The 13,343-nt window shown below is 50.8% G+C and overlaps 1 protein-coding gene across 1 annotated transcript in view; it reads right to left on the bottom strand.

Annotated features, from left to right (window-relative positions):
- Positions 1-388: 388 nt before the first annotated feature.
- LOC145340462 (chromatin remodeling protein SRCAP-like) overlaps positions 389-13,343 on the bottom strand; it is a gene marked incomplete at its 3' end in the record, with an annotated part of 35,696 nt that continues 22,741 nt past the window's right edge. Inside the window, 7 exon segments of the mRNA XM_080184930.1 lie at positions 389-581; positions 1,665-1,834; positions 2,978-3,114; positions 7,049-7,226; positions 9,304-9,554; positions 10,935-11,102; positions 11,201-11,290. Coding sequence (XP_080041056.1) covers positions 389-581; positions 1,665-1,834; positions 2,978-3,114; positions 7,049-7,226; positions 9,304-9,554; positions 10,935-11,102; positions 11,201-11,290 — 1,187 coding nt within the window.

Raw genomic sequence — 13,343 nt, 5'->3', positions numbered from 1 at the left:
CCTCCCTATCTATGTAACACCCCCCCAGCCCCCCTACACCCCCTCCCTATCTCTGTAACCTCCTCCAGCCCCCCTACACCCCCCTTCCCTATCTCTGTAACCCCCTCCAGCCCCCCTACACACCCCCTCCCTATCTCTGTAACCTCCTCCAGCCCCCCTACACCCCCTCCCTATCTCTGTAACCTCCTCCAGCTCCCCTACAGCCCCCTCCCTATCTCTGTAACCTCCTCCAGCCCCCCTACAGCCCCCTCCCTATCTCTGTAACCCCCTCCAGCCGCTATGCCCTCCCTCGGTCACCTCTCCCCCAGCCCCCATTTCAGATTACCTGTCTGAGCGAAGGGGGAGGGAGGGAGGGCGAGCGGGGTGGGGTGAAAACACAGGCTGCTACCTTATGCAGGCGCTTGATGAGGTTCTCGTTGTACTCCTGGCTGCCCTCGATCATTCCCGTCAGTGGGTTGGAGAACCACTCCTTGAACTCCCGGTGGGACTGGAAGACATGCGGCATGAGGAAGTGCATCAGAGACCAGAGCTCCATCAGGCTGTTCTGCAAAGGGGTCCCAGTGAGCAGGAGACGGCGCTGACTGGAAACACAATAAAACAGCACAGGGTTAGATACAGAGTAAAGCTCCCTCTACACTGTCCCCCCCATCAAACACTCCCAGGACAGGTACAGCACGGGGTTAGATACAGAGTAAAGCTCCCTCTACACTGTCCCCCATCAAACACTCCCAGGACAGGTACAGCACGGGGTTAGATACAGAGTAAAGCTCCCTCTACACTGTCCCCCCATCAAACACTCCCAGGACAGGTACAGCACGGGGTTAGATACAGAGTAAAGCTCCCTCTACACTGTCCCCCCATCAAACACTCCCAGGACAGGTACAGCACGGGGTTAGATACAGAGTAAAGCTCCCTCTACACTGTCCCCCCATCAAACACTCCCAGGACAGGTACAGCATGGGGTTAGATACAGAGTAAAGCTCCCTCTACACTGTCCCCCATCAAACACTCCCAGGACAGGTACAGCTCGGGGTTAGATACACAGTAAAGCTCCCTCTACACTGTCCCCCCATCAAACACTCCCAGGACAGGTACAGCACGGGGTTAGATACAGAGTAAAGCTCCCTCTACACTGTCCCCCCATCAAACACTCCCAGGACAGGTACAGCTCGGGGTTAGATACACAGTAAAGCTCCCTCTACACTGTCCCCCCATCAAACACTCCCAGGACAGGTACAGCACGGGGTTAGATACAGAGTAAAGCTCCCTCTACACTGTCCCCCCATCAAACACTCCCAGGACAGGTACAGCACGGGGTTAGATACAGAGTAAAGCTCCCTCTACACTGTCCCCCCATCAAACACTCCCAGGACAGGTACACCACGGGGTTAGATACAGAGTAAAGCTCCCTCTACACTGTCCCCATCAAACACTCCCAGGACAGGTACAGCACGGGGTTAGATACAGAGTAAAGCTCCCTCTACACTGTCCCCCCATCAAACACTCCCAGGACAGGTACAGCACGGGGTTAGATACAGAGTAAATCCCCCTCTACACTGTTCCCCATCAAACACTCCCAGGACAGGTACAGCCTGAGCTTTGGGAGACAGGTTCGGTGTAGAGGGGAGTGAGAGTTCAGCCTGTGGACCGTTACGGGTACGGACCTGTTGAAATTCAGCAGCGACTGCCAGCGTTGCGACTTGAAGTTCTTGATGTTCTGGGCCTCGTCCAGAATCATGTATTTCCAGTTCTTGCGGCGGAAAGCCTGGTGGTCCTGGAGAACGAGCTTGTACGACGTGATGCAGACATGGAAGGCGTTCGGCTTCGTCCAACCCTGTGCGCAGGCGACAATCCAGAACACCGTGAAAACCCATGCGGCGTCCACCCTCTACCTCCCCCCCACCGGTCACCCCTTAATCCGGCTCACTAACCAAAGCATGGTGGGACTCATCTCTATTCACTTACAATCCGCCCATAAATTCCACTTGCGCACCCCTTAGCCTGACAATAGTTTGGAGTTTATTATAATCGGTGTCACAAGTAAGGCTTACATTAACACTGCAATGAAGTTACGATGAAAATCCCTCAGTCGCCACGCTCTAGCGCCTGCTCAGGTTACACTGAGGGAGAATTGGTAGCAGTGGGTTAGTGCTGCTGCCTCACAGTGCCAGGGACCCGGGTTCGATTCCCAGCTCAGGTCACTGTCTGTGTGGAGTTTGCATGTTCTCCCCATGTCTGTGTGGGTTTCCTCCCAGTCTGAAAGTAGCGCTGGTTAGCTGCACCAACCCTAACAGCCGCCGGGGTGTGGTGGCTAGGATGACTTTCTCAGTAACTTCATTGCAGTGTTAATGTAAGCCTTACTTGTGGTGAATAAATAAACTTTAAAGGAAGAATTTAGCACCCTAACCATCACGCCTTTCGGACTGTGGGAGGAAACTGGAGCACCCAGAGGGTACCCACGCAGACAGGGGAGAACGTGTGGAGTCTGCACAGTCACCTAAGCCAGGAATTGAACCCAGATCCCTGGCGCTGTGAAGCAGCAGTGATAACCCACTGAGCCACCCTCAATGCACTGAAAACCACTCTGACACCAACACTTGGGCAAGCGTCAACCTAACAATTCTTTTGTGGGGGAGGATCACAGTATTGTCTCACTAACCAAAGAATGGGTGGGACCCATCTCTATTCACTTACAATGCCCCATAAACTCCACTTGTGTGCTCCTTAGCCTGACAGTAGTTGGAAGTTTATTCATAAGTGCGCTTACATTAACACTGCAATGAAGTTACTGTGAAAATCCTCTGGTTAGCGAGACCATACCATCTCTTGCAGGAAGAGCCCCTCCCCCAAAAGTCTGTAGGTTGACGGGTGTCCAAGGGATGGATGCCACCCACACTTCGGTCTCAGCCCTCCTGATGTGGGAAATAATGACTGCACCTCTCCCTCTCTCCGCCAAACCATTCCCCATCACTTGTACCTGGCGTTTCATCTTGCGTTCCTTTTGGACCCCGTAGTAGGTGAGGATCTTGAACGAGGGACACCAACGCTTAAACTCCATCTCCCAGTTCAGCATCACACTCGTGGGCACGATGATGAGGTGGGGGCCCCAGTTACCTAGGAGCAAAGGAAAAAACAGTACTCAACAGGTCAAGTGCCAACCTCACCAGGGTGAGGTGTTTAGAACGTTAGGATCTAGTGGTAAATGCGAGGTGATGCATTTTGGTCGATTGAACCAGGGCAGGACTTACTCAGTTAATGGTCGGGGAGAGTTACAGAACAAAGAGATCTAGGGGGACAGGTTCATAGCTCCTTGAAAGTGGAGTCACAGGTGGACAGAGTGGTGAAGAAGGCATTCAGCATGCTTGGTTTCATCGGTCAGAATACAGGAATCGGGATGTCTTGCTGAAGTTGTACAAGACATTGGTAAGGCCACACTTGGAAATACTGTGTACAGTTCTGGTCACCCTATTATAGAAATGATATTATTAAACTAGAAAGAGCGCAGAAAAGATTTACTAGGATGTTACTGTACCTTAATGGTTTGAGTTATAAGGAGAGGCTGGATTGACAGGGACATTTTTCTCTGGAGCGTAGGAGGTCTATAAAATAATGAGGGGCACAGATCAGCGAGATAGTCAATATCTTTTCCCAAAGAAAGGGCAGTCTAATCCTAGAGGGCAGAGGTTTAAGATGAGAGGGGAGAGATACAAAAGGGTCCAGAGGGGCAATTTTTTCACACAGAGGGTGGTGAGTGTCTGGAACGAGCTGCCAGAGGCAGTAGTAGAGGCGGGTACAATTTTATCTTTTAAAAAGCATTTAGACAGTTACATGGGTACGATGGGTTTAGAGGGATAAGGGCCAAATGCGGGCAATTGGGACTAGTCTTGGTTTGAAAAAAAGGGGCGCCAAGGACATGTTGGGTCAAAGGGCCTATTTCCATGCTGTACACCTCTATGACTACGATGTTTGTGTAGTTCTCAGATGTGTGGTCTCTTCAGCAGATGGCGCTTTTTCTGCGCTTTAGAGTTTTAAAAAAGGTGCGGGGGTACTGAAAGCCCAAATTAAAACGTGTCGAGGGGCCAGGCAGTAGTGTTGCCAACACAAGGATCTGTTTTTGCATTTTAGCCAGTTTAAATTAGGCTCTTGGTTACCAAGCACCTACTGAATTTGAAATCGATGGTGTTGGCAACCTCGAACCAACTGTATTGTGGGGAATATTGATGCGTCACGAGGAGTACAAGAGATGGGGCAATGGCATAGACTAAACCGAGATGGAATCCTACTGTGGGAAACACTCATACGTCATCAGGAGTATAAAAGATAGGAGGCAATGGCACAAACTAAACCAAGAACAGAGTTGAGGAGGAACTTCTTCACTCAAAGGGTGGTGAATCTCTGGAATTCTCTGCCCGTTGAAGTGGTGGAGGCTGCCTCGCTAAATATTTTTAAGACGCGGGTTGATGGGTTTTTGATAAGAGAGGGGATTAAGGGTTATGGGGAGAGGGCGGGAATGTGGAACTGAGCCACGACAGATCAGCCATGATCTTATTGAATGGCGGGGCAGGCTCGAAGGGCCAGACAGCCGACTCCTGCTCCTATTTCTTATGTTCTTAAGAAGCAATCCTCCAGTGGGAAACGTTGATATGTCGACAGGGGTACGAGAGACGGTATTGGGGGGTGGGCGCAGTGGTTTGAATTGGAAGGAACAGCTGCCACCGCTCAAGAAAGAGAGGGACAGACTTGCTGGTGCTTATGGCATTTGTGTCTCAAAAGAAAGCCTCATCTGAACAGCAAAGGTACCAAAAGATAAAGATTCCAGACAGAAGAACGAACAGAGGACTCAACAAACCTGGCTGTAATTTAGAGAGTGTGACTAACAAACTGCATTTTTTTTGTTAACAAGTAGGAATTGTAATTACCCAAACAGCATTCCATTAGAACCGTGTTTTATTGCGCTTGTTAATAGTTAACCTGTTCACTGTTAGTTAGTGAAATAAAGTGTTGCTTGATTTTACAGAGGGAACTATTTTGATTTAACCACTAGAAGTTGCTGCAAGGCAGATATTCCCTCTTTTCTTGGGCTCACGTTAACAGATTATGAGGGGAGGCACTCCCCTGCAAGTGGTTAGGTGTTAGTCCTCACGGTATTTGGGGGGGCGGGGTCGACCGACCTCTCCTTTATAACAATACAGAGGGATCTGGGCATGCAGGTCCACAAAGTGGCCAAGATGATTAAGGTAGCGTATCACACGCTTGCCTTCATCGGCTGGGGCAGAGTACAAGCGTTGGGAAATCATGTTGTAGCTTTTTAAACCCTTGGTTAGACCGCATTTGGAGTATTGTGTGGAGTTCTGGTCGCCGCACGACCAGAAGGAAGCTTTGGAGAGAGAGAGGGCGAAGAAGGTCCACCAGGATGTTGCCTGGTCTGGAGGGCGATGAGGAGAGGCTGGATAAACTGGGATTGTTTCCACTGGAAAAGATGGAGGCCGAGGGGGAGAGACCTGGTCTACAAAAATGATGAGAGGCAGAGACAGAGAGGGGATAGTCAAGAGGCTTTTCCCCCCAGGGTGGAAGTGTCAATTTCATAGGGGGGGGGCACAGGTTCAAGGTGAGAGGAGGGGAAAGTTTAAGGGAGGCGTGAGGGGTGAAGCTTTTCACGCAGAGCCAGAGGTGGTGGTGGTGGTGGAACCAGGCACACTGGCAACATCTGGGGCGGCACAGCGGGTTAGCACTGCTGCCTCACGGCGCCAGGGACCCGGGTTCGATTCCCGGCCTCGGGTCGCCGTCCGTGCGGAGTCTGCACCTTCTCCCCGTGTCTGCGTCCCACAGTCTGAGAAGACGTGCCGGTGAGGGTGCGTTGACCCGAACAGGCGCCGGACCGTGGTTTCACAGTAACTTCACTGCAGTGTTAATGTAAGCCACACTCGTGACTAATAAAACAAACCTTGAAAACTTTAACGCTGCAGAGGCGCCTGGATGGGTACGTGACCAGGGAGGGAGTCGAGGGAAACGGACCGAGGGTTTATTGTTGAGTTTAGTGAGAGAACCGTGAACAGTACGGACTCGGAGGGTCAAAGGAGATGTTGGAGAGTTAAAGCGTTGTAAGGTTGAGCTGCAAGTTGAAAATGTTACGGAAGATTAAAAGAATTTTAAGGGAGACGTGAGGGGTGCAGCAGGTGGTCAGGAAGGCGAATGGGATGCTGGCCTTCATAGCGAGGGGGATTGAATATAAAAGTAGGGAGGTCTTGCTGCAGCTGTATAGGGCATTGGTGAGGCCGCAGCTGGAGTACTGTGTGCAGTTTTGGGCGCCGCCCCTGCGCAAGGATATTTTGGCCCTGGAGGGAGTGCAGAGGAGGTTTACTAGGCTGATGCCGGAGTTGAGGGGGTTGAGCTATGAGGAGAGGCTGAATAAACTAGGCTTGTACTCGTTAGAGTTTAGAAGAATGAGGGGAGATCTCATTGAGACGTATAAGATGATGAATGGGATGGATAGGATAGAGGTGGAGACACTCTTCCCACTCAAAAAAGACAGTAGGACTAGGGGGCACAGCCTCAAGATAAAGGGGGGGGCGGTTTAGAACGGAGTTGAGGAGGAACTTCTTCACTCAAAGGGTGGTGAATCTCTGGAATTCTCTGCCCGTTGAAGTGGTGGAGGCTGCCTCGCTAAATATTTTTAAGACGCGGGTTGATGGGTTCTTGATGAGAGAGGGGATTAAGGGTTATGGGGAGAAAGCGGGAATGTGGAACTGAGCCACGACAGATCAGCCATGATCTTACTGAATGGCGGGGCAGGCTCGAAGGGCTAGATGGCCTACTCCTGCTCCTATTTCTTATGTTCTTATATGAATTAAGAGTCAACTCCTGTTTGTGCATGTGTTACAAGCTGGAATGCTGGGAGTAAATAGCTGAATACTGTAACATGTTGGGGACGGGAGGTGTGCCAATCACTACCCCACGGTCGTACAGAGAGGGAGCTCTCGGACACCGGCCACGCCTCACCCACACAGCCCTCCCACCGCCTCGCGCAGGCCAGCGAACCCCGACGTACATTTCTCGATGGCCAAGTGGGCCAGCAAGGCTATGGTCTGTATGGTCTTCCCCAGGCCCATCTCGTCGGCCAGGATCCCGTTCAGCTTCTTCTCGTACATGGTGACCAGCCAGTCCAGGCCGATGTGCTGGTACTCACGGAGGGTCCCGCGCAGGAGAGAAGGGACGGGGGTCTTCACCTGTCAAGATTGAGAGACACACACGTAAACAAGAGTGACCACAACTCCCGCGGTGGTGGCCCCACTCCCGAGGGGGGGGGGGCCAATTGGACAAGTTCACATCGCCCGGAGCGCAGGGGTAACCACGCGGCAAGCCCAGCCCCTTTACGTTGACGGGCTAAGCAGCAAAATGGAGCTTATCGGAAATTATAAGTGAATAGGGAGGGGTTGGGGAAGGGCCAAGAACAGGGAAAAAGATCATTAACCCTCCATTTATCTCAAAGAACCTCCCACAGAAGTCGGGGGACAACAACAGAATGGACTGGCAATCTTGTAGGGAAGGCGGTGAAAGATTGGGGAACAAATCCAATCAGGATACCAGGATAATTTGAGGACAGATCCCGAAATACAATCTTGCAGACACAAAATCAGTAAGAAAGGTTAGACAATCGTTAGATTGCAATACTAACCCATCAATATAGAATGTAGTGCGCAGAAGGAGGGCATTTGGCCCATCAAGATTGCACAATCCCACCCAGGCAATCGTTAGATTGCAATACTAACCCATCAATATAGAATGTAGTGCGCAGGAGGGCATTCGGCCCATCAAGATTGCACAATCCCACCCAGGCCCCATTCTCGTAACTTCACGTATTTACCCCACCAAATCCTCTACCCTATGCATCCAACATGCCAAAGGACAATCTAACATGGCCAATCCACGGTGGTTTATACATAGAATAACAGATACCCGGGAGTGAGTTACAGACTGGAATCGAATCGAGCGGTTCGGGGTGGTTTATATACAGAATAACAGATACCCGGGAGTGAGTTACAGACTGGAATCTGATCGAGGGGTTCGGGGTGGTTTATATATAGAATAACAGATACCCGGGAGTGAGTTACAGACTGGAATCTAATCGAGGGGTTCGGGATGGTTTATATATAGAATAACAGATACCCGGGAGTGAGTTACAGACTGGAATCTAATCGAGGGGTTCGGGGTGGTTTATATACAGAATAACAGATACCCGGGAGTGAGTTACAGATCGAGGGGTTCGGGGTGGTTTATATATAGGATAACAGATACCCGGGAGTGAGTTACAGACTGGAATCTAATCGAGGGGTTCGGGGTAGTTTATATACAGAATAACAGATACCCGGGAGTGAGTTACAGATTGACCCACTGCATAAGAACATAAGAAATAGGAGCAGGTGTAGGCCATCCAGCCCCTTGAGCCTGCCCCGCCATTCAATAAGATCATGGCTGATCTGTCGTGGCTCAGTTCCACATTCCCGCCCTCTCCCCATAACCCTTAATCCCCTCTCTTATCAAAAACCCATCAACCCGCGTCTTAAAAATATTTAGCGAGGCAGCCTCCACCACTTCAACGGGCAGAGAATTCGAGATTCACCACCCTTTGAGTGAAGAAGTTCCTCCTCAACTCCATTCTAAACCGCCCCCCTTTTATCTTGAGGCTGTGCCCCCTAGTCCTACTGTCCTTTCTGAGCGGGAAGAGTCTCTCCACCTCTATCCTACCCATCCCATTCATCATCTTATACGTCTCAATGTGATCTCCCCTCATTCTTCTAAACTCTAACGAGTACAAGCCTAGTTTATTCAGCCTCTCCTCATAGCTCAACCCCCTCAACTCCGGCATCAGCCTAGTAAACCTCCTCTGCACTCCCTCCAAGGCCAAAATATCCTTGCGTAAGTGCGGCGACCAAAACTGCACACAGTACTCCAGCTGCGGCCTCACCAATGCCCTATACTGCTGCAGCAGGACCTCCCTACTTTTATATTCAATCCCCCTCGCTATGAAGGCCAGCATCCCATTCGCCTTCCTGACCACCTGCTGCACCTGCAGACTGGGTTTTTGCGACTCATGCACAAGGACCCCGAGGTCCCTCTGCACCGCCGCCTGCTGCAGTTTTTCGCCACGTAAGTAATAGTCCTTCCTACCATTATTCCTACCAAAGTGGACCACCTCGCACTTGCCAACATTAAATTCCATTTGCCAGTTCCTGGCCCATTCGCCCAGCCTATCTAGATCCTTCTGGAGACTCTCCACACCCTCCGCACATGCTCCTCGGATACCTGGGTGGTGGCCAAGGTGTAGCCCTTGGGCTGGAGGCTCTCTGCAGCCGCTGCAATGTCCGTTATCTCCTTCTTGGGCCCCTTGGAGTCAGCCGGGGCCAGCTCCTGGCTGAGTATGCCATCATCCGCCTCGCCCTGTATCAAGTACTCCACCCCAATCTCCTCCTGCGCGCTGTCGTCCTCCTCCTCCTCCTCATCTTCCTCCTCCTCCTCATCTTCATCCTCATCCGACGCAGACGACTCCTCGGAATCTGATCAAGAGGGAAAAAGGAAATGGGTGGATTGCGCACAAAACACGTGAGCCCCAGTGTCATACTGGGCATCGATACAGGGCTATGGGGAGAGAGTGGGGGCAGTGGGATTAGTTTGGGGATTGAGCTATGGGGAGAGAGCGGGGCAGTGGGATTAGTTTGGGCATCGATACAGGGCTATGGGGAGAGAGCGGGGGCAGTGGGATTAGTTTGGGGATTGATACAGGGCTATGGGGAGAGAGCGGGGCAGTGGGATTAGTTTGGGCATCGATACAGGGCTATGGGGAGAGAGAGCGGGGGCAGTGGGATTAGTTTGGGGATTGAGCTATGGGGAGAGAGTGGGGGCAGTGGGATTAGTTTGGGGATTGAGCTATGGGGAGAGAGCGGGGCAGTGGGATTAGTTTGGGGATCGATACAGGGCTATGGGGAGAGAGCGGGGCAGTGGGATTAGTTTGGGGATTGAGCTATGGGGAGAGAGCGGGGCAGTGGGATTAGTTTGGGGATCGATACAGGGCTATGGGGAGAGAGCGGGGCAGTGGGATTAGTTTCGGGATTGAGCTATGGGGAGACAGCGGGGCAGTGGGATTAGTTTGGGGATCGATACAGGGCTATGGAAAGAGAGCAGGGCAGTGGGATTAGTTTGGGGATTGAGCTATGGGGAGAGAGCGGGGCAGTGGGATTAGTTTGGGGATTGACACAGGGCTATGGGGAGAGAGCGGGGCAGTGGGATTAGTTTGGGCATCGATACAGGGCTATGGGGAGAGAGCGGGGGCAGTGGGATTAGTTTGGGGATTGATACAGGGCTATGGGGAGAGAGCGGGGCAGTGGGATTAGTTTGGGCATCGATACAGGGCTATGGGGAGAGAGAGCGGGGGCAGTGGGATTAGTTTGGGGATTGATACAGGGCTATGGGGAGAGAGCGAGGGCAGTGGGATTAGTTTGGGGATTGAGCTATGGGGAGAGAGCGGGGCAGTGGGATTAGTTTGGGGATTGATACAGGGCTATGGGGAGAGAGCGGGGCAGTGGGATTAGTTTGGGGATTGATACAGGGCCATGGGGAGAGAGCGGGGCAGTGGGATTAGTTTGGGGATTGAGCTATGGGGAGAGAGCGGGGCAGTGGGATTAGTTTGGGGATTGATACAGGGCTATGGGGAGAGAGCGGGGCAGTGGGATTAGTTTGGGGATTGAGCTATGGGGAGAGAGCGGGGCAGTGGGATTAGTTTGGGGATTGAGCTATGGGGAGAGAGCGGGGGCAGTGGGATTAGTTTGGGGATTGATACAGGGCCATGGGGAGAGAGTGGGGCAGTGGGATTAGTTTGGGGATTGGGCTATGGGGAGAGAGCGGGGCAGTGGGATTAGTTTGGGGATTGATTTACAAACCTGTGGAAGTACTGCTTTCTTCATCTTCCTCATCCTCGGTGCTGGTCTCCTCCTCCTCTTCATCCTCTTCCGTGTCGGTGCTGTCATCAGCATCGGACTCCGGGGTCTCGAAGGAATCGGAAAAGGCGGCGCTGTACTTCTTCAGCAAGTCCTCCATGGGCAGCTCGCCTGCACGAGACAGAGAGGAGAACACCAGCGATCTGTTAACAAAAACCAAGGCTTGGGGACAGTGAGATAAAAGCAGCCGTGGAAAATTCAGCGCTTACTTTCTTTGGCAAGGTCATCAAGTTCAGCCTTGTGGTCGACCTCTCCCTCCAAAGCCTCCTCCGCATCGATCGTCTCCTCCTCATCCTCAGCTGCACAAGACAGAGAGTCAGTGACAGAGAACCCGAGAGATTCCAGTCTGTAACTCACTCCCGGGTATCTGTTATTCTGTATATAAACCACCCTGAACCCCTCGATTAGATTCCAGTCTGTAACTCACTCCTGGGTATCTGTTATTCTATATATAAACCACCCCGAACCCCTCGATTAGATTGCAGTCTGTAACTCACTCCCGGGTATCTGTTATTCTGTATATAAACCACCCTGAACCCCTCGATCAGATTCCAGTCTGTAACTCACTCCCGGGTATCTGTTATTCTGTATATAAACCACCCCGAACCCCTCGATTAGATTCCAGTCTGTAACTCACTCCCGGGTATCTGTTATTCTATATATAAACCACCCTGAACCCCTCGATTAGATTCCAGTCTGTAACTCACTCCTGGGTATCTGTTATTCTATATATAAACCACCCCGAACCCCTCGATTAGATTCCAGTCTGTAACTCACTCCCGGGTATCTGTTATTCTGTATATAAACCACCCCGAACCCCTCGATTAGATTCCAGTCTGTAACTCACTCCCGGGTATCTGTTATTCTGTATATAAACCATCCCGAACCCCTCGATTAGATTCCAGTCTGTAACTCACTCCCGGGTATCTGTTATTCTATATATAAACCACCCCGAACCCCTCGATTAGATTCCAGTCTGTAACTCACTCCCGGGTATCTGTTATTCTATATATAAACCACCCCGAACCCCTCGATTAGATTCCAGTCTGTAACTCACTCCCGGGTATCTGTTATTCTATATATAAACCATCCCGAACCCCTCGATTAGATTCCAGTCTGTAACTCACTCCCGGGTATCTGTTATTCTATATATAAACCATCCCGAACCCCTCGATTAGATTCCAGTCTGTAACTCACTCCCGGGTATCTGTTATTCTATATATAAACCATCCCGAACCCCTCGATTAGATTCCAGTCTGTAACTCACTCCCGGGTATCTGATATTCTATATATAAACCACCCCGAACCCCTCGATTAGATTCCAGTCTGTAACTCACTCCCGGGTATCTGTTATTCTATATATAAACCATCCCGAACCCCTCGATTAGATTCCAGTCTGTAACTCACTCCCGGGTATCTGATATTCTATATATAAACCACCCCGAACCCCTCGATCAGATTCCAGTCTGTAACTCACTCCCGGGTATCTGTTATTCTATATATAAACCACCCCGAACCCCTCGATTAGATTCCAGTGTGTATCTCTCTCCCGGGAATCTGTTATTCTATATATAAACCACCCCGAACCCCTCGATTAGATTCCAGTCTGTAACTCACTCCCGGGTATCTGTTATTCTGTATCTAAACCACCCCGAACCCCTCGATTAGATTCCAGTCTGTAACTCATTCCAGGGTATCTGTTATTCTATATATAAACCACCCTGAACCCCTCGATTAGATTCCAGTCTGTAACTCACTCCCGGGTATCTGTTATTCTATATATAAACCACCCTCAACTCCTCGATTAGATTCCAGTCTGTAACTCACTCCCGGGTATCTGTTATTCTATATATAAACCCCCCCGAACCCCTCGATTAGATTCCAGTCTGTAACTCACTCCCGGGTATCTGTTATTCTATATATAAACCACCACCAAACCCTCGATTAGATTCCAGTCTGTAACTCACTCCCGGGTATCTGTTATTCCGTATATAAACCACCCCGAACCCCTCGATTAGATTCCAGTCTGTAACTCACCCCCGGGTATCTGTTATTCTATATATAAACCCCCCCGAACCCCTCGATTAGATTCCAGTCTGTAACTCACTCCCGGGTATCTGTTATTCTATATATAAACCACCCCGAACCCCTCGATTAGATTCCAGTCTGTAACTCACTCCCGGGTATCTGTTATTCTATATATAAACCCCCCCGAACCCCTCGATTAGATTCCAGTCTGTAACTCACTCCCGGGTATCTGTTATTCTATATATAAACCCCCCCGAACCCCTCGATCAGATTCCAGTCTGTAACTCACTCCCGGGTATCTGTTATTCTATATATAAACCACCC

The sequence above is a fragment of the Carcharhinus amblyrhynchos genome, unplaced genomic scaffold, assembly GCF_965287045.1.
Source record: "Carcharhinus amblyrhynchos unplaced genomic scaffold, sCarAmb.v2.hapA chromosome_1042, whole genome shotgun sequence".
In the NCBI taxonomy this organism is placed as follows: Eukaryota; Metazoa; Chordata; class Chondrichthyes; order Carcharhiniformes; family Carcharhinidae; genus Carcharhinus; species Carcharhinus amblyrhynchos.
This window is presented reverse-complemented; position numbering and strand designations above follow the sequence as displayed.